Below are 21,228 nucleotides of genomic sequence, written 5' to 3'. Positions count from 1 at the left end.
GCGTCCCTGGAAGTTCACTGTCAATATCTAGTGAAGCGAACAGGCTGTACAATAGCCCAGCAGGATGAGGCTGCTGAACCCTCTGGGACCAGTAGTAATGTAGCCATGAATTCACACATCTCTCTTTGACTCAGAACACTTTGGGAACACAGGGAACTTATACACTAAAAATACTGCCAGAAAATGGTTGCTGGCAATGACTCCCCTTTTCAAAAGAAATTGCATAAAATTCTTTTTTGAACTGCCAAAAGAAAAGAGATAATAGGAAAAGAAACACAAAAAGAGAAAAGGTAGAGAAAGAACACAAATTTGAGAACTAGAGGAAAACCTCAAATGACCTAAAAAACACCCTAAGCAAATACAAAACCATTTTGTAATAAAACATTTCTGTCAAAAGGCCCAGTGCTTGTGGACAATGGCTAAGAGTCATCTTTGATCTTCTGGTTTAATGTAGAACTATCAAATACTTTTAATATCCTTTCAGACAAAAGAAAATATAATTGAGATAGTTTTAGCATAAAGAATATCAGGTTTTCATAGGGGTTAGGATTGACACTTACTTTAGGGACAGGTGAAGCATCCGTAACTTTCTTAGCTCCACTGGTCTCAGGGCTCATCTCAGGATGGTCCACTTGAACATGGCTTTCCAGGTCTTCCAGGGTCTCAAATTTAACAGCACACTCTGGGCAGCGCAGTCCATTGGTGCCCTTCTCCCCTTCTTGGGGGGTGACAACAACAGTTGGGGACTGGCCATTTGTGCCCCGACTCATGCAGCTAGCACAAAGACCATAAGGCAGGCCGTTGACATCAATCTTGACCAGCTCTTGCTTATTCTTGAAGTCTTTGAGACAAAGGGCACATTTATAGAGTTTGTGAGCCTGCAGCTGGCCATTTGGAGATGATGAGGCTGATCCTCCTCCTCCGCCGCTGACCCCAGAGGACGAGAGCTTCTGCATGTGAAAAGTTCCATGGATCTTCAGTTCGAGTGTCGAGGTGACAGTTTGCATGCAAACAACACAGCGGAAGCCTGTGAGGGAGTTCCTCAGATCAGGGTGCATCTGGCAGTGCTCGATAAACTCTTCCTCGCTCTGCAGGGGCATCTTGCAGATACGGCAGGTGCCTGTGTCCAGGCTCTTGCTGTGGGTGACCTTGTGCTCAGTGAGAGTAAGGAGTGAAGGGAAGCGTTCACCACAGATGGGACACATGTAGTGCTTCGCCGGGCCACGGTGCGTCTGGGCATGTTCCCTCAAGCCGTTCTCAGAAAAGAATGTCCGCGAGCAAACATTGCACTTGTGGTTACCCTTGATGAAGTCAGCCTTCTTTTTTCTAGAGCCTGCATCGTCCTCACCAGGCCTGATATTGTGGTCTCGAAGGCGGTGATTTTGGAGAAGAGACTCCATGGTATATGCTGCACCACAGATGTCACAGGCATACATTGGCTCTGAGGCATCCAGCTCCTCTTCACCACCGCTGGCTTCATGGCTGTTTGCCGTTTCCTGACTTCCTCCTTTTAACAGCATGTTCTGCAAATCTGCTTGCTCAGCAGCTGCAGTCGATCCTGCTGTGGAACGCTTAGAGCTTTGAGTTACCCCGTTAGGTGTTCCATTTTGGCTGCCTCCATTTCCGTTGCCATTTCCTCCATCAAAAATGCAGTGCTTCTCTCTGAGATGTCTTTCCAACAAGACAATGGCATGGAAAGCCTTCCCACAGAGCCGGCAGTTATACTTTTTACTGTGGGTAGTGATGTGACACTGGAGCTCTACTTCTGTGCCAAATGTCTCCCCACAGAATATGCATTTGCGTGCTTTCCCAGTTGCCCCTGTACTGGTAGGATGACCCAAATGACTGTGCTTCACGTGTAATTGTAGGTCACTTTCTTTGCGGAAGTCCCAAGCACAGGCCGTACAACGATACATTTTCTTCTCATTGCTGTGCTTGACGGCCAGGTGGACTTGTATAGAGACCTTTGAATCAAATACTTCCTGACACAGTGTGCAGTGGTACAGCACAAAGGTATGCATGTCTAGCAAGTGCTTTTGCAGATCATCTACAGAAGAGAACTGTTTGTCGCAGCTCTCACAGACATACTGGGTGGAAGTGGTAGTGTAGTGAATGGTCAAGTGCTGAAGCAGTGCCTCTTGAGAATCAAAGTCCTCTTTGTTGCATTGTGGGCAAGACTGCCTCCTCAGCAGCAGTTCCAGGTGGGACTTGAGATGGGCTTGGAAGCCCTCAAAGCTGGTAAATCGAAGGTCACACTGATTGCAGGGATAGTCTCCATTAGCAACTGCTGGAGTGCTGTCACCAGTTACCCTATGGCGTTTGGGGGAGGATATCTCCACATCAGATGAGGCTGGGCTCAAGTCTGCCACTTTGACCTTGCGCTTGTTGTTGGCAAGTGGGATGTTCTTGTGATTCTCCTTAATGTGTTTAGTGAGTTTGAGGAGGGAACCAAAGATGGGAGAGTTGGTGCAGTAAGGGCAAGAATACACTTCCATGAAGGACTGCGAGGGCTGCAAGACTGGAGACTCCATCTTGGTCACACCACCCCCACTGCTGCAATGGGTCTGTTGAATGTGCTCTGTGAGTGAGGACTCTGTAAGGAAGCCCATGGAGCACTGGTTGCAGAAGAAAGCATGGTTGCCCTCCAAAGTGGTGGATCCAGCAACAACACCACCGGATAAGCAATGAGAAACACGGATGTGCTCTTGCAGGCTGTTGATGTCTGCAAACATGTCAGGACAGTAGTTGCAATGAAAGGCTGAAACATTACTGAACTGCAGAAGGGGAAAGTTTGAGGCAGAGCTCCCACTGGATCTATGTGCTTTGCGCACATGCTCATTAAGGTTATAGAGCGTAGGCAGGGTTTCCAGACACAACTGGCAAGTGTGGCTCTGTTGAGGTTTGTCTGCATGGATAGTCTTCAGATGAATCTCCAGGACAGCCAGGCTGTTGAAATCTCTCTTGGAGCAATATGGACAACTGTAGGTCACTTTACCTGACCAGCTTCCATCGTCATGGTCAGAAGAAGGTGCAAGTTTGCGTCTGCTCTGTCCAGGTTTGAGAGTAGAGTCTGGGGTTGATCCTCTCTCCAGGGAGGCACTGGAATCAGGCGTAGCACTGCTCATTGATGCCACACTGCCCAAGACCGGATCAGGACTGGCACTGTGGTTGCTGGAGTCTGGCTGCCGGTGGCTGTCAAGATGGCAATAGACATCCTCTACAGATGGGAACTGCTCAGCGCACATGGGACACTTGTGTTTCTTGTTGGCGTGCGTTCTATCAATATGGGTGAGTAGAGTGCCTTCATCGCTGAAGATTTCAGGGCAGTGGATGCATTGCAGCTCTGCACGGTCTGAGAGCTGGGGATGCTGCGTCAGCACATGTTTCTCAAGTTCATCTGTCTGACTGAACGTCTCCTCGCAGTAATCACACATATATAGGTCCTGGTCCTGGTCAGCTACGTCACTGCTAGATCCATCACGCTTACCCTGGTCTTTCTTTGCCAGGTGTTCCTTGTTCTTCCGATGGGCTTGCATGTGACTTTGTAGAGAGGAGGTGGAAGAGAAGCCACGCTTACAAATGCTGCACTTGAATGGTTTGCTGGAACTGTGTGTCTTGAGGTGGATCTTGAGATGATCGCTGCGAGAAAATGCTGCCTCGCACTCCTGGCAACTGTACTTCTTGTCACCGGTGTGCAGCTTGACGTGACGATCACGACTGCGCTTGTGTTTGAACAAACGACTGCAGAAGGTGCATTTGAAGGGCAGCTTGTCACTGTGGATCTGCTCGTGGCGCTTTCAGGTAGCTGAGGCGACTGAAGGACTTGTCGCAGAACTGGCAGGGATAAGGCAGGCCAGAGCCCCCTTCTTCCTCCCCTGTGCCCATGCCCATATCGCAGCAGCCATCCCCTAGCATCTGTGACGGCGATGCCACGTCTTTGCTAGAGGGAGAGGACGCCACCCAGGAGAGCCCCGGGTCATCATCACCATCTGCAATGCAAAACACAGACAGAATTAAAATGTTAAAGAGGCAGAGAAAATATCAAAATAGAAGCAAAGAACTAAAGACAGCAAACCCCACAAGAATAGAGAAATAAGGACAAAGATGTATTTTTTTTTTATCCTCTTATCCTCCCTCAGCAAACAAGCTCATACCCATATCCCCCAGATTTGAATCTGCTTTATCATATTTTCATTATGGTCACCAGATTGAAAAGCTTCTCAAAAGTGATTAGAGCACATTCAGAAAGGAAGGCCCTCTTACTGGACAATGCATACAAAATCATAGCACTGGATTATTTATGTTTTTTCGCTGTTTGTGCAAACACACAGCCAGTCTAGATTAATGCAGGCATACATTATACAAAGATATACAAAGCTGGTTGCTCTTAATTCTCCTGCTTTGTGCAATCTGATGGGGCCTGACACAGTCCACACGTCATCTATTTAGCATCTCAACCAGCAGACTCCGAAGGAAAGCAAGGGAGAGAGCTCATGACTTATTGAGCAGGGATGCTGCAAGCACAAAGTCCCACTGCGGCTCAGACAAACACAGAATTTTCTATCAGTGCACTGTTTGTTTGCTTTATTTTCTCTAAGTTGTATGTTCACTCTTAATGCGTTGAAAAAGCCTCTGGTATAACAGAGCCAAAAAAATGTATGTTTACAGAGGATAATGCCCCACATCCTCTAAAAGCTTCATCTGTACTCAGAAGCCAAATGTAACAATGGCCCCCTATGCTCAGTATTCTAATTAGAAATGAAAAACCCACTGAAACAGAGTCACAATCTACGACCTAATGCAATGGGAAAAGGAAAAAAAGAACAAAGAAAGTGCATCACCTCAGCGTGTATTGTATAAACTAATAACTTCAACTCCATATGGCAGTTGTAGGATTTTACTTCCGCCCACTACTCTCCCATTACACAAAGGTGAGCACAGCAGAATTTGTAGAAAATAAATTCAAGTGATGAATCGATCCACTTTAAAATGTAGGTGCTGTGCAGAACAAATAAATCTCCACGGGGGTTTGTGGGTAGAAATTTGTAAAACCATGAATTATGAATTTAGCTCTAAGCGAGAAATGAATTCAGAGCAGGAGTAAAGAAAAAGTTAAAAATAGAGATATCAGTAAAGGAGTAAAATAAGAGAAGAAAGTGTGACATTGTTTTGAAAATAGGAGCAAGGAAGCCTTTCTAAATAAAGAGGTCATTCTATGAAATTGGTGCCTTTCCCATTTTCCCATTTCCCAAGTACACTTTTGTAAGATTCAGATTTACAATTTAAGCGTTAATAACTTGCATTGTGGCATCTCAAGCTAAATTAATACATTTAATATATAATGGTATTTAATTCCCCTACTGTTAAACAAAATAAAAGGAAATGGTGATTTTAAAAAAGGGCATTCTGAATTGTCTTTGAAAAGCTGAAAGGGAATCTTGAAAGTATGATGATGTAACTATAACAAAGTTTTTTGGTTTATGGCATTTTTAATACTTTAAAAATAAATAAATATGTTGTCTTAATCTATCAACTAAAATCTAAAAAATAGAGAGAGAATAAAGAAAAATGACAAAATACAAAGAATGTATAGGTAAAAAAAAAAAAAAGGTACTCAAGTTTGTGTCCATGTGCATCCTCTTTGTACCCCTTTCATTTTTTGTTTTAACATCTCTTTCTCAGATTACATTTGGCGTAAGACAGACCAGCCCACCTCTCACACACCTCCTCTGCCTCTTTCCCCTCCTTCCTTCAAGTACAGTGCCTTCCCCCTGTTCTGTTCTCATGCTTTTGTGCCCGTGTCAGGATAAGAGCCGTCCCAACACAACTTAAAACCCTTGCAACACGGGAGAGAAAGTGTTGCAGTGGCCCAATGAAAGAGCTCGGATGAAAAGCCCATAAGGGACTTAACCGTGGTGAATTCTTTGGCTGCACAATGAGACTGTGGCCCCTGACAGGCCATTCTCTGATCCAGCCACTGTGGAGGTGAGAGGGGGCGGGTATAGTGGTGACGGTGGGGGTGCCGACTGACAGGTAGGCTGTCCTGCTGAGACACAGACATGTACCACAGTGCAAGAGATACAAAGAAACACTTGCTTGAGTTCAGAGCCAGAAAAAAGGAGGGGAAAAAAGGCAGAGGAGAGGAAAAGAATGGAGCCTAAAGAAAAAAAAAACCTCCTGGCACATGTGGTCATTCTGGCGAATTATAAATCTATTAATGCTAATGCAATCCCTCTGACTGCGACAGAATGTGAGAAATCACTTTTGAGAAAGAGGGAGATTATAGTCATTAAATAGCTTTAATCCTCAGAAGTGTGGCTGTCGGAAAATGGAAGATCACATGGCTTTTAGGGGGCTTTTGTCATCTGTCCGCCGGGGGACTTGGCAAGAGCACTAAACAGGGTAAGAAATTTCAATGAAAAGTTAAATTAGAAAAGAAACAGAAAGAAAAAAGTGAGGGGATGAGAGAGAGAGAGCGAGAGAGAGAAAAGAACCGGCGCCTGGAATGGGCATGAAAACATGGGGCTCATTCAACGCTCCTGTTCTTATACATTTACAGGCTCAATCGACCTTCCTTTTCTTTTCAGATTCCTCTTTCTCCCTCTCTGACAGTTTGTTCCTCACTTGTTCCACATTCCATCCCCAAACTTTCTTTCATGTTGTGACTCATTACCGAATTAACAGGCTGCTCTGGTGGTTGCCCCTGGCGCTGGCCTTCTCCTCGCCAGCCTGTCCCATGTGGAGGGGTGGAGCACAGGATGGAAGGGTGTAGCGAGGGAGGGAAGAATGGGAAGACAGGACTGGCAGAAGGACACATTCTGATGTCCAGGGATGGGCCTGCCACCCTGCCTCGAACAGGGCCTGGTAATTGGGAGCATGATAACAGAAACACATGGTGATGGCTGCAGCCACCCCAGCATCTAATCTGCAGATAATTCTAGGAGATTCAAGAGCAGACCCCCCCACCCTGTGCAGACCCCCATGCCTCCACTGGACCGGGCTGGGCTGAACCACATCAGGCCAGTTAATGGGCTAGCCAAAGCACTGGCATGCGGGGCCGGAAGCGTGGTGGAAGACGGTAATGAAGACGTGCTCAGTCTGATGTCTGTCCTCCCTCCTCTTTATCAGATACAAGGACAGATAGAGGAGGGGGGGAGAAAGCCAGATAGAGAATGAAAAAAAGAGATCCCCTCCATCTCTCCCAACACCAAAGCTGTGGATTTTGTGAATGCCCCTACCGACACGAGCCAATCGTCAGAGCCAAAACAGGCTAGTGTGTTCATTAGCGCTTGGAGGCATACAGCAGACCCACACTTATGACATACAGCACTGCTGTTCCCCTTCTGGAACAACACACCATCCAAAAACAATACAGCCGTTCCACAATGATTAGCACACTGAAATTTATAATACATGGGAGACGAGGTTAAATATGCCCACTTCGACAACAACCACACCAACACTAAACCAGTTTAACATTCATTCAAACATATTCTATTCAAACTTGAAGGCAAATGAAGGCAAACATCCTGGTTTTGGCCTGATTAATCTTATCATTCATCTAGGTTAGATGCCACTACTAAGATCTTGCTTTGTCCTGAAGCACTTTTTAACTAATTAAATCATACTTTTGCTTCAGAAAAACTCAGAAAGTGCCTGTCATCAAAAACAAATATTCTTCCAAGTCCAGACTTGGAAAGCCAGAAAGTTTACAGTACATTTTTTTACCATCAAAATGTTGTGTATTATTGCTGGAGAAGCTTGACATTTTCTCACAAAGGTTTAACACTCTGAGGTCTAAAAACGCGCCGGCGCGTTTTGCAGGTTTTTTTTCACATTGCAGCAAAACAGACTTAAAATACTCCGTCATTTTTTTGTCATAGAAACATAAGTAATCCATCAATTGAAACTATAGAATATCTCCTTTTATTTGTATACACTCAGAGTAAAAACAAAATGTTGTGCTTTTTGTAAAATAAAGAAAACTAACATGATGCGTGATCTCTCATCTCCCTCTGAACGAAGTCCAATCTGATAGTTCTCAGAAAATGAAGTGTAACTTAGTGAATACTAATCACAAAAAAATCATACTTATGTCTAACAAAACGTTGAAATGTCAGGTTTTAAATCGTGCAAGTCAAATCGAAAACAAACATTCTGTGTTTATGTAATCTGTATGAAAAGAGAGCCATGTCAGAAGTCCGTGATTCAGCTCATTACCCACTAATGCGGCCACACCCACGGAGCCAGCGCTATTCACAGGCAAATTCAGAGACAACACATGCATTCATCATCTCAATCGTGTATTTATTGCCTTGAAAATTGTTTATCTGGATGAAAAAGCCATGGTTAGCGATCTCTGGAAGACATTCAGTAAATTCCTGTTTGTTTTCTTCTATTGATAAGTTTTAAGTGAGTTTTTGTTTCTTTAGCGCCCTCCGGCTGTAGTATGAATTGGTAAACACCATTCATGGAATATCGTCTTCTTCTTAGGTGAATTTGTGGACTAAAATGCACAGAGCGCCCTCCGGCTGCAGTATGAATTGCAAACACCAGCGCTCATAGAGATAACAATGAATATTAAATAAAAAATAACTCCTCTGTATAGAAAATTGACATAAACATATGAGAATCCTATATTTCTCCAAATGTGCATGCTTTTAAACTAAAAGCCTATATTCAGACTCTTTGCATCGCAGAAATACATTATATTTTAAAGTATAATATAAAACCATTATTTTATATTGTAATAAAATTTTTCTGTATGTTTCATATACCATGATGAGCTTGAGACATCACAGAAGTTTTTTTTCACAGCCTACCTGACTGAAATGCCTCATTAATATGCAAGTCTTTTCAGGTCATTACTATTCAATTCTTTTGTCTTCACAGGTGAGAATGAGCCATTATTCATGGAGATTCACGCCTCCTCGCATACCGTGTTTCTTGGCAAAAAGTGTCTTACAAAAACTAAATCAGTATATTGTTATAAATGAAAGAGTAGTCAGCATAATTTTTACATAATTTTGAAGCAAAAACTCTAGTCTACAACCTTCAATACCCAAAAGTCTTGTGAACACAGATTTAATATACTTTTATTGGCCTTATATCAGTGACTTAAGTTTTTTGTTTTTTCAGTAACCACGCATAAACGTTATTCCTTCAAAAACACAAACATGTACACACATGTTCCTCACATATTATGGTAGCCTAGTTTGTGCTGAATACAGTGTAATGACACTTGTGTCATTAATATGTTTATGAACAACTGAAAAAAGCACAAATGTCAGGGCATGTCAAAACTTCTCCAGGCCCCAAATCAGCCTCAGACTCCAGAGGGTTAACTTCAGAACTACACCAAAAATTTATTCTAAAATGTGGGGAAAATTTTATCAGTGACCACAGACATCAACATGCTAATGCTGATACCCTCAAGCAATGCTAATTAACATAGTAATGGACCTTAGTAAGGGTAGGCACTAGGGGTGTGACGAGATTTCTCGTCAAGGCGAAAAGTAGTCTCGTGATGTTGCCATGACAGAGTGTTTAGGATGATTAGGAAAGAATATGCCACCACTACGTTTACATTAAGCCTCCACTATCGTTTTGCTTTGTATTAAAATAAAAAACATTTAATTCAGTTGGATAACGGTCGCCGCCGCTCCATATTTACAGAGTTACGCGCGATCGCTGAAAGTGAAAGTAAACACAAGCGCGCATTCAAACGCGATTTCAGTACCCCGCATTTTGAAAGCGGCTCCCTGATGAATACAGATATCTCTCAATATGAAAGCTATCTTAGGCTGGGCTGTGTAGTTGTAACCATCTCTTAGCTCTGTATCAAAGAAAAATTTGGTCTTATTTGCACTTTGAATATTGAGAGAGTGTGATTATGGTTGCACTTATTGTAAAGTGTTACCATAAAAATGAATAACAGTTTTCTCTTAATCTTATTAAGCACAAACAATAAGGTTTCATTTGTTAACATTAGTTAAAGCACTATGAACTATCATGAACTAACAATGAATGACTATTTTTATCAACTAACATAAACAAAGATTAATAAATACTGTAGCAAATATATTGCTCATTGTTAGTTGATGATGGTTAATACATTAATGTTAATAAATGAGACCTTATTGTAAAGTGTTACCATTTTCAATTATACTGTTCTATTTCTATGATCAGTTTGTGGAAAGGAGTTCAGTTAGGAGGTCAAAAGTTGTAGCTCATAAATCATGTACAGTAAGGTCTGAAGAGACTGAAATCATACGGGAAAGAAGTCAGTCAGTTGAGTTAGTAGCAAAACATTTTACAGTACTTGAGTATTGTTTTCTTTTACTGCAAATGATAATTCATAACTCTGAAAGTAGAATTGAAATGACATTGATTACAAGATGATTAGTTAAAACATTTCAAATACACCTGCAGAATATTTTTTCTAGTCATGCATTTCGCCATCTCGTCTCGTCTTGTGAGATACCCGTCTCGTCACACCCCTAGTAGGCACCATATTTAATTTGACATAAAAAACAAGGCAAGATGTAGAGTCTATATAAAGTTGTTTAGCTGATAAAATACTGAAATTACCTGTTTCCAAACAAACCAAAAACTCCAAAAACATAGGTTGTGTATATTAGACATGACTTAGGACCTTAAAACATTACAACCCATTGAACGGACTTTACGTTTCACAGCAGAGGTTTTATTCATGTCCAATTAAATATGGTGCCTACAGTCGGCGCCGGTGGCCTCATGGGTAGCGCGCCGACATGTAGCGCTAATGCGCTTCGGGCGACCCGAGTTCGAGTCCCGGCTCGTGGTCCTTTCCCGATCCCGTCCCCCTCTCTCTCTCCCACTTCGCTTCCTGTCTGATCACTGTCCTATCATAATAAAGGCAAAAACGCCAAAAAATAAAAAAATAAAAAAAAAAATAAAAAAATAAAAAATATGGTGCCTACCATGACTAAGATCCAAAGTAATGCTGCAATCAAGTTCCTATTTACAACAAGTATTATCACTATTTGTCATTAACAGTACATTACACAAACTATAATAATGTAAACAAACGATTAAATAAACATAAACCATCTCAATATTTGTGTGAAAATGATTTACAATAAAATTTTCAAAAGTACAAAAGTGCATGCAATTGAAGAAACACCCAATTACAACTTCTTATGATCAATACCACTTCACTTCCACACTAAATCTTTAACTGCCATCCCACAAGAGCCTAAAAAAAGTAACCAATTCCCTACTTTTATGAGCACTTGTAAATACGATCATTCAAACATGATGGAACACAGGGAAAAGCAAAATGGTGGAATGGTGGTCTAACTAAACCTGTGTCTTATCACTTTACCTAGTCACATTCCACATCCCTGACCTCTCACCCCTCCTCTACCCCCTCCACCTTTGAGCCTGGCCCCCTGCCCAAAACCTCCACCTTTCCCAGCAGCCCCCCTGCCCAGCTCACAGCCCCTTCCCCCTGGCCCTCTGCCCACAGCCTGGGGCAGGAGAGACACACTGTAGGGGGCAGAAAAACAACTTCCACCCCGTGCTCCCACTGGGCAACCCAGCATGCCGGCCAGACAGGCCTGAAGCAAGAGCCAGGGGAAAACAACTTCCAGAAAAACCTGAAGTATAGGACTATAGGAGTTTTTACTAGAGGTTCATCTTAATTCTCTTCGATCATCTCTCCTGTTTCTTTTTCTGTGCTTCTCGCAGAGACCTCCCTCTTCCCTATCTTCCTTCCTTCCTCTCTCCCCTAGGCAACAGGGCCGTCATAACCAAACACAACAGAGGACAAAGCTATGTTGCTAAGAGGGTAAGAAAGAGTGGAAGAGCGAGGACAAGAGAGGAAAGAGAAGAAGGGAGGGGGACGGCACGCAGGAACTGACCACATGGTCAGCAGTCCTCTGGGAGCACAGTCTCTGAGACCAAACACCTGTTTATCGATACTAAAATACACACACACACACAATCTATACTCATACACACACAAGCAAACCGACTCCTGTATTTCTCCCTCCAACTGTTCTGCACTGTTCCTTTGGGTTTCTATGCTGACACACTCTCTGCCTCTGCCGTACCCCACCGCCGCTCAAGGGAGACAGTCTGTCAGGGGCCTGGTCCTAGTGGACACACAAACACACACATACACACAAACTCATGTTTGCCGTCCCTAACGGTCTCTGCTCCATCAAGCTGACACTCTCCAGTCTGTGCTCGTAGGACCCCTGGCATTGCTCTCGGTACCCTACAGGGGGCTCCAGGGACACAGTCTGTTAGGGGTCTTTTCCTAAAGGACACAAACACGCAAACACATGCCAAGGTGATGTCATCGTGTAGCCAGTCTGTCAGGGACCATAATCCTGGAGGAAAACCATGTATTTGCACTCATATGTACCCTTGCGCACACACACACATATGCGTACTGCAGTGATGTCACAGGACGGACTGTCTGTCAGGGGCCGGAATCCTGGAGGACACACACTCTTGCTGCCCACAGCCCATATGGAGTTGTTGGCGCCCATAAGCGTCCGAGCAGCCGGACTCATTCCCAGGGCAGAAGGTGAGGAGCAGGGGGTTGGGAAGGCAAGGACAGCTGACAGCCTGCTCCCCATCTCCCCTCTAGCGACCCCCAGGTGAGGAAGAGAAATGGAACACCTTCTGGAGGCTGACCACTCACTCACCTCTAGAGACCACTGAGTGCTGTACAGATGGGTGCAGTGCTAACATGACGACAAGAGACTGGAGAGTGGACAGGAAACGATGGGCAGAAGACATGAGCAGAATTCTTGACACCAATGTGACACCACAGGCTTTGGCAAAAATATTGAGGATTTTCCGATTAATGGCGATCTTCATTTGAACAATCTTGATAAATTCTTAAAATCTAAAAATCTTTTATTCTATGTAAAAGAAAATCTGTGTAAGAAAAATAGATATTATAATACAAATATATCTAAATTCAAATCTTAATCAAAAATCAAACTGATTGAGAAACTGCTGAAAATAGTTACTGTTAAAGATCAATTGAATCAAATCAAATCAAATAATCTCAATCTAATCAAAATCTAAACAAGATCTCAAGATTGAATTTTGACATGAATCAAATCAGGAACTCTAGGCCGATACAAAGCACTAGTCAGGTTGTAAACCCCCAAAAATGTGCATCAAAGGCACATTATATCCATTAAGGGGGTGACCATGAGCACCCATGTGAATCCAAAAATGACAAATCATACACACTGTAGTCTACGGACGCAAGTAAACATCAAGCACATCATTTGGGAAAGGGCCTTTGAGTTTTGGTAATAAATGTACAAAATCTTCTTGTTCTGTGGCACGGTTCACAACAGAAGTCCATGCCATATTGACTTCGATCGTAAGTAAATTTCAGTTAGCACTTTGTTTGTCTTTACAAACTGAGGGGCAAAATTATTTTCAATGGTAATTGAGAGCATGCCACAGATGTTGACGATAAAGCTTGCCTTCTATTTAACCTGAAACACTCCTTTAAACACTAACCAGACACAGATGAAATCACTTCTAAACAAACCCTTTCCACAGTAGATAAAGTTGCTGTAAACCCAATTAAAAGCCTTCAGCCATTAATAATGTTTAGATGCGGAAAAGCCAATGGCGTTTTTAGCGAGGATGATTTACACGCTAAGCATTTTTAGGGGCACAAAGGTGAAACGTAAGTACTCTGTGTGTGTCTGATGGAGAGAGAGAAGGTGAAATGGAGGAGAGATAAAGACTGAGGTAGAGGTTGCGTGACGACAGGGGCACTGGCAGTGGTTAAGCTCCGTTTGACTCTTGTGTTGCTCAGTCTGCGCGAGCGGCGGGGGCCCGCACTGTTAAACAGCTGCAGATTAATTACATGTGAAGTGTACCAAAACAAGCCTCTTCACAACTCCAGCATCAGAGATGAGATGTTTGGCTTCTGCCGCTTTCTTTTCTCGCTTTTGCTTTTTTTCTTCAAACTTTGGCTCCCTTTGCTATACTTGCCACATTTGGGTAAACATAAACCCTTATGATGTCACTGAATGTACGAGAAAGCATGTTCTACCTGGCTTGTCATTTTGCAAATGATGAACATTGCCTGACTTTTCATACAACAAGTATGGCTCTAAGTGTGGAAACACAATGAAAAAACTTTTACCTCTGTTCATGTCCATTACAGTGATAAACTCATGTTACAAATTCATACTGACTTGCTCTCTCATTCATTAAATAATGAGTACCACATACACTACCTTTCAAAAGTTTGAGGTTACTAAGATTTTTTGTAAGAAATTTAATTTGTTTTTGAACGAAGTCTTTCATTCTAACCAAGGCCACATTTATTTGATCAAAAATATAGTAAAACAGTAATATTGTGAAATTTTATTACAATTTCTGTTTGTACAGTTGTATGTGCAGTTTATATATATATATATATATATATATATATATATATATATATATATATATATATATATATATATATATATATATATATATATATATTTTTTTTTTTTTTTTTTTTTTTTTTTTCTTTTGGGTAAATGGTGATGGCAAAGCTGAATTTTCAGCAGCCATTACTTCAGTGTCACATGGTCCTTCAGAAATCATTTACACTGATAATTTTGTGATTGCGAAACATTTCTAATTATTATCAATGTTGCTGCTTAATCATGAAAACACAATGTTTCCACAAAGATATTCTTTGAACAGAAAGTTATTATATTATTTATTTAAAACAGAAATCTTTTGTAACATTACACATGTTACTTTTGATTGATTTAATGAATCCTTGCTGATTAAAAGTGTTATTTAAACCTTAATTTAGAATCTTTCTGACTAAACTTTCAAACGGTAGTGTAGTTCATTATTTGAAGGGAAAACAAAAAAAAGTATATTTGGATGCAGTTCCAGGAAATCTGTGCACTTTACATGTACACTGTGTCTCAAATTATGAAAAAAAAACCTGTAAAAATATTTTAATGTCAACACCCATTTGATGTCTCTCTCAATTGCTCGTTTTGTCTTCTGTCTGGTAGTCATGTATGTCACAAGTTTTACTGGTTGGGAGTGTAGAGTGAGTGCAGTCAGGTTCCCACTGTGTACAGAGTCAATGGGAAGCAGCTGCCTGCCTAGCCATGCAGGAAAGCGGTGCTAAACAAGCACTTTGTTCCCTTCTATAGTCTCACACACACAAACATCTACCTCACATAACCTGGAACATGACCCTTCGTCACTGGGATGCGCACATTTGTCTGTGTTTTTGTGTGTGAGAGCGAGAGAGCATGTGCATAACAGATGGGAGAGAGGAGAGAGAGAAGGTGAATGTGTTTAAAAGTGTCCCTGATCGTTTCTCCCATCACTTACTGTACCCGTCTGTCTATGTCTTTTTCTCTATGATCTGTGCTCGGAGGCAGGCAGGCCTCTAAACTGATCATACACTGTATTCTGCCTCTTGGCTCTCTTTGATCAAACCGATGGTGTAAAAGGTTTTGGTTAAGTCTCACCTGCCCTCTTTGTTAGCACAAAGTGACCCTTTAACCTCACTATATCATCACAACAAGTATAGGCACAATGCTCCTATATTTTTGTAGGGGTACTAGAGGAAGTCCTAGTCCACTTTGTGCTATACTTGAAATAAATGAAAAAAAAATAAATAAATAAATAAATTATATATATATATATATATATATATATATATATATATATATATATATATATATATATATATATATATAAACTTTATTTATTTAAAAGGGTTATATTAGGGTTTTAATAATAAATTAATCAATATCAATATCAATAAGTAATTCATTAAAAAAAACGTATACGCCATATGTGAGGCACGCAAGCACAGCAAATGACCTTCTTTAACACCCACGTCTAGAAAAACACTTCCACCAGAGATGTTATTCCTATCAGAATCAGTATATGAAATCACACATGTCAGGTGATTTAAAAACTAACTCAAACATAATTTAGAAAACTAGTCCCATCTGAATAGGGTTAAAGTCTACTTGGCTCAAAAATCTTAGGGAGTGTGTGTCTTTACAAAACACTATGTACCCGAAAAATCATGAACTGCCGAAAAAATTGTGGTCTAGTGAACATGCTTGATACAAACAAGACATGGTAATAATTTCTCTATTCGATCTGAAAGAAGTCAAAGTTATTAAAAATAAATAAATAAATAAATAAAATCTGCCGGATCCAGTGACTGACACCAAAACAATATATGAAGAGGTTCTGCAGTCTACCATGTCTATCTCTGACCACCCCTCTTTTCCCTGATCTCAATCAGCCAAACCTCATTGTTAAAAATAGTCGATGTGCCCGCAGGCTCCTGCGCTACAGGAGGAGGCTAATGGAGAATGCTTCATGATAACTACAATAAGAACACACACTGCCATCCACCCCACTAAACTTAGCATTACTTATGCTAAAGGTGTTTGAATAATTAGCTGTTGGCACACAGGCCAAATTCAGTGTAAAAATGGGTGTGACAGTAATAGCCATCGCTCTTAGCTTAGCATATAACTGTCTCTGGGGCATGACAGGCTAAGCACCTTATTTCTGATGAGTGTTTAATCCACCTCAAGCCTTCAAACAAGTGCTCCCAGCTGACAAGTTGATGCTACAGTAATCCACTTACACCTGCACAAACTCGCAGTGCAAGAAATGACCACTGAAGCAGTGTAGGGCACTAAAGAGCTAGGGCTAAATATGAGAGAATCCAAAGCCTTTTTTTATTCATAGGCCAAAAGAGACAGGAAAGTTAAAGGAGAAAACGAGGGAAGAGGATCGCAGACTGGAGAGGAACCTGGGACTCCATGAGCTGACAGCTCTATGTGTCATGAGCACAAGCACTGCTCACTATGCCATGACTTTATCCAGGAAATGCATTTATTTAGAGCAGCGTTTTTCACTGGTGAGCTTAATCAGGTGTATTTGATTAGGAAGAGACGCAACATGTACAATATTGGACCAGGACCAGGGTCAGGACCTGGTGTAGGGCATGTGTATTGCCCCCTACAGTCAGGTGAGGGGAAAACAGGTATGCTGGTGAGTTACAGTTTAATGATTCCTAATTCATAGTTTAGAGTTTATAGATTTAAAAATGCATATTTAACTACATGTTCTGATATGAACAACTAGTCAGTAACGATACTGATTTTAACTTGCACTACCAAAGTTTAGGATCACTAAGACGTTTTGGTAACACTTTATTATTATTTTTTTTTTTACAGTGTCATTGTTATATATGTTACATGTAGTAACTATAGTAATAACTATAAATTATGCAAAATTACATGCAACTAACCCTAAACCAAACCCTAATGCTAAGCCTATTTAAATACATGTAGTTACTTAATATTACTCAGTACTTAAATGTATAATTACAGTGTAACAAAGACACCTTAAAATAAAGTGTAATAATATATAATATATAATATATATATAATATATAATAAATAAATTAATTCTTTTATTAAGCAAGGATGCATTAAATTGATCAAAGGTGATAGTAAAGACTTATGTAATTACAAAAACAAAAAAAATTCTATTTCAAATAAAAGCAGTTCTTCTGAATTTTCTATTCACTAAAGAATCCTGAAAAACATGCTTTCCAAGCAGAACAGCTGTTTTTAACATTGATAATAATAAATGTTTCCTATGTGTCAAATCAGCATATTAGAATGATTTCTGAAGGATCATGCAACACTGAAAACTGGAGTAATGGCTGCTGAAAATTCAGCTTTGCCATCACAGGAATAAATGACATTTCAAGATATATTAAAATAGAAAACAGTTATTTAAACTGTAATAATATTTCACAAGATTGCAGTTTTTACTTATTTGTGATGTAAACGAAGCCTCTGTGAGTGAGCATAAGAAGCTTTGGGGTAATTTAAGTACAGGAATGCAGTGAGGTCATTAACTGAAAGATTCATTTGACTGATTCAAACTGAGTTTGTGAAGGATTTATTAAAAGAACTGGCTCATATGAGTCAACGGTTCTTGAATCTGAGTACACCAGTAGTGCTGTTTGTTTTTAAGTGCAGCAAGCAAAGTCAACGCAATAGAAAGGTGCGTTTTCTTGGCATTATTTTGCAGTACACTCTCTCTTTATCTCATTACATTTCATTCAGATATCAAAATCACAACATGAGCTAATGCATAATATTGCACTTCAATATCTAAGCCATAAGAGGACTATGGAGCTGAGAGTGGGGGGTTAAGGCTGGGGTCCTCAAGAGGCTGCTGGGCCCAGGGGACCTTCCACGCAGGCAGAGAGAGGCGGGTACCTCCTGCCCACGCTGCCACAGTGGGAGCCATCGGCCCCTCAAGGGACCACCAGAACTGAGAGGAACACCTGGACCTGCCATTAGTCACACAGACTGTGAGAGCAGACAGACGGTAAGCTGGAGATCTGGAGAGAAAGACATCACATACACATATGCATATACCCATACACACACAAAAACTACACACACAAACACATGCTTTGACATTAATGCACAAACAGTTGAGTAAACAGGAACAAGCACACACAGAAGTGCGCATATAACATCAACACAAACAGCAAAAAAAAAAAAAAAAAAAAACACTTGACAGACACACACACCCACCCACATGAGTTAATGAAAAGGTGTCATGAATATTAAGAGGCATAAAAATACAGGGCAGCGGCACTATAAAAAAAAAAACACTAAAACACAAGTTCATGCACTCAGATACACACACGCTGCGAGGCAGGGTGAAGGAGACACCTGGACGGCAATGTGGTGAATAAGGACAGGATAATTACTGTGGTATTAAACGGTGCACTCCCCAGGGTGACACCAGAGCACCCAGCCGGGGTTCAAGGACGCAGAGAGAGCTGCACCTCACCACTGTCATTACAGCAGCACGCACAGTCTCTCTCTGCCTGTCTGCTGCTCAACCTCTCTTTCTGTCTCTCTCACACACTCGAATAGGACACATATAAACACAAACAGCTGCACCTCACCACTGTCATTACTGCAGCATGCAGTGTCTCTGACTGTCTCTCTCTCGCTTCTCTCACACACAATCACTTACAACACATATAAACTCAAACAGCTGCCCTTAAAGAGACAGTTCACACAAATGGAAAATTATGCCATGGATTACTCACTCTCATGTCATGTTGTTCCAAACCCGTACCCGTAATTTCTTCCAATGGAACGCAAAAAGAGATGAATATTCACACTGCTCTTTTTTATACCATAAAAGATGGTGTTGAGCTCAAAAAAACAAAAAACTAAAAACTAAAAAATCAATCATTCAAAAGTCATTATTAATACAGTCAAACCAAAAATTATTCAGACATTTTTGATATATTTTTACTAGTGGGGTGCAGGACACTATAGTTCATTTCTGTAAGTGAGGATAGCAAAATAAAGTAAACTGTGACATATTATACCCAAAAATCCTTCATACAGTGGACTACCAGTAAAATTGATACAAATTTGGAAGCAAAAATTATTCAGACACTGTGACCTGACCACGTTTGGCTTAAGTGTTATCTGATATAATTAAGATAATTTTGTTCTGACACAATTTAACTCTGAGATCTTGTCATATTTTATTACCATTTTTTTAAACTATAGTGAATAAACTGTATTAATGAATGAAATGTTCAAGGTGTCTGAATACATTTTAGTTTGACTGTATATTTTGTTATTTAGTCACTGAAAATCATAAGTCTGAACTCACTTTCACACTTGTGCATATTAAAATGTTGGTGCTAAATAATGGGTTGTGAGATGTGTGAGAACCAGTGGCATTTTGTGCTGATGTCAAATCTGGTGTGCCTACAATAGCTTTATGTGAGGAACAGATTATTTTTGAGATATAAAATATATATATATAAAAACCACTTTTAAAACAATTATAAATATATAACCATTATATATACATTTTTATGGTTCTAAATAACATTTTTCACAAAATTTTTTCATTTTGTCATAGCTATCAAATCTCATGGAATGTATGATTTTCAGCGAATAACAGAACAAAATCTGTTCTGGATATCCTGACTAACATCTCTTTTTGTATTTCACAGAAGAAAGATAGTCATAGGGGTCTGGAATTCCACCAGGGAAGGTAAATAATGACAAATTTGTAATTTTTGGCTAAACTATTCCTTTAACCGCTGCCATTCAGGTTCATACCGACAGAGAGGCAGAAAGAGAGAATCATCAATCAAAAGACAAGAGGAACAGAAAATCTGAAAAATCACACAGACACACAAACAAAATCTTTCAACAAGCAAACAGAAGTCACAACAGATCGCCTGTATGCGATCTGTTAACAAAATCTGATCACTGGACCATACCCACGCTCTGATATGATTTGAGCCTTCTTAGAAACTCACACCGCCCATTTAACGTTGCTGGAGCGATATGTACCGCGGCAATTAGCCCAAAAGAATAGGCACGCTGAATAGCAAATCAACCCAACATTATGCTAACAATGCCATTACTTTACAAACAAACACAACACCCACGTCCATGCATGCGGGAGGCTATGGATCAACGCCCGGCGGGACATGCGCTAAACAACGGACAATGCGCGACCGCCAACAGGTGAGGACCGCTTATTCACTTTGAGCGGTTTTCATCAGTGGATTATTATTTTTGTTAAACCTATGCACTCCCTGAGACTCTCTCCTACACACACAACGGCAAGAACACATATTAAACTAAAACACACATCGCCTTCATCTTGTTTCTTCACTGTTCAAATGCAAAAAAAAGATGCCAGGATGACCCAAAGAGTGGCCAGCCATTAGTTTGGGTTTTTCACTTTTAACACAGTGACAGAGCGGGGGAAAAAAAAGAGCACAACGCCTTTAATCAAGGTCATGAGGACCATAAAAACACAAAATAAACTAGCAAACAGGAAGAAAAAAAAAAATCAGTATCAAGTTCAATGTGGTTGTCAACAAAAAGGACCCAACTTTAAAACAAAATGGAGGGTGGCGAGAGAGAAAATTCTCTTTGTGTATTAAAGAGCTCAAACTGTCTCCATCAAAGGGGGCTCAGCTGGGGGAAAAGGAGCGGCAGAGAAAAGAAAGGGAGGACGAGACAAAGGTACAGCGAGTGGGAAAAAAAATCTGCCCGACATGAAACAGATCAAAGGCTGCGGTCGGGAGAAAGGGAAGCCAGGGGGTCCAGTAATTACGGCCTA

General features: G+C 40.9%; 1 protein-coding gene across 1 annotated transcript in view; it reads right to left on the bottom strand.

Annotated features, from left to right (window-relative positions):
* Positions 1 to 21,228, bottom strand: part of znf423 (zinc finger protein 423) — a 143,415-nt gene that overhangs the window by 88,597 nt on the left and 33,590 nt on the right. Inside the window, 2 exon segments of the mRNA XM_048169047.1 lie at positions 561 to 3,797; positions 3,799 to 3,989. Of these exon segments, the coding sequence (XP_048025004.1) occupies positions 561 to 3,797; positions 3,799 to 3,915 (3,354 nt within the window). The 5' untranslated portion in view covers positions 3,916 to 3,989.

Source organism: Megalobrama amblycephala, linkage group LG19, assembly GCF_018812025.1.
Source record: "Megalobrama amblycephala isolate DHTTF-2021 linkage group LG19, ASM1881202v1, whole genome shotgun sequence".
NCBI classification, from domain to species: domain Eukaryota; kingdom Metazoa; phylum Chordata; class Actinopteri; order Cypriniformes; family Xenocyprididae; genus Megalobrama; species Megalobrama amblycephala.
This window is presented reverse-complemented; position numbering and strand designations above follow the sequence as displayed.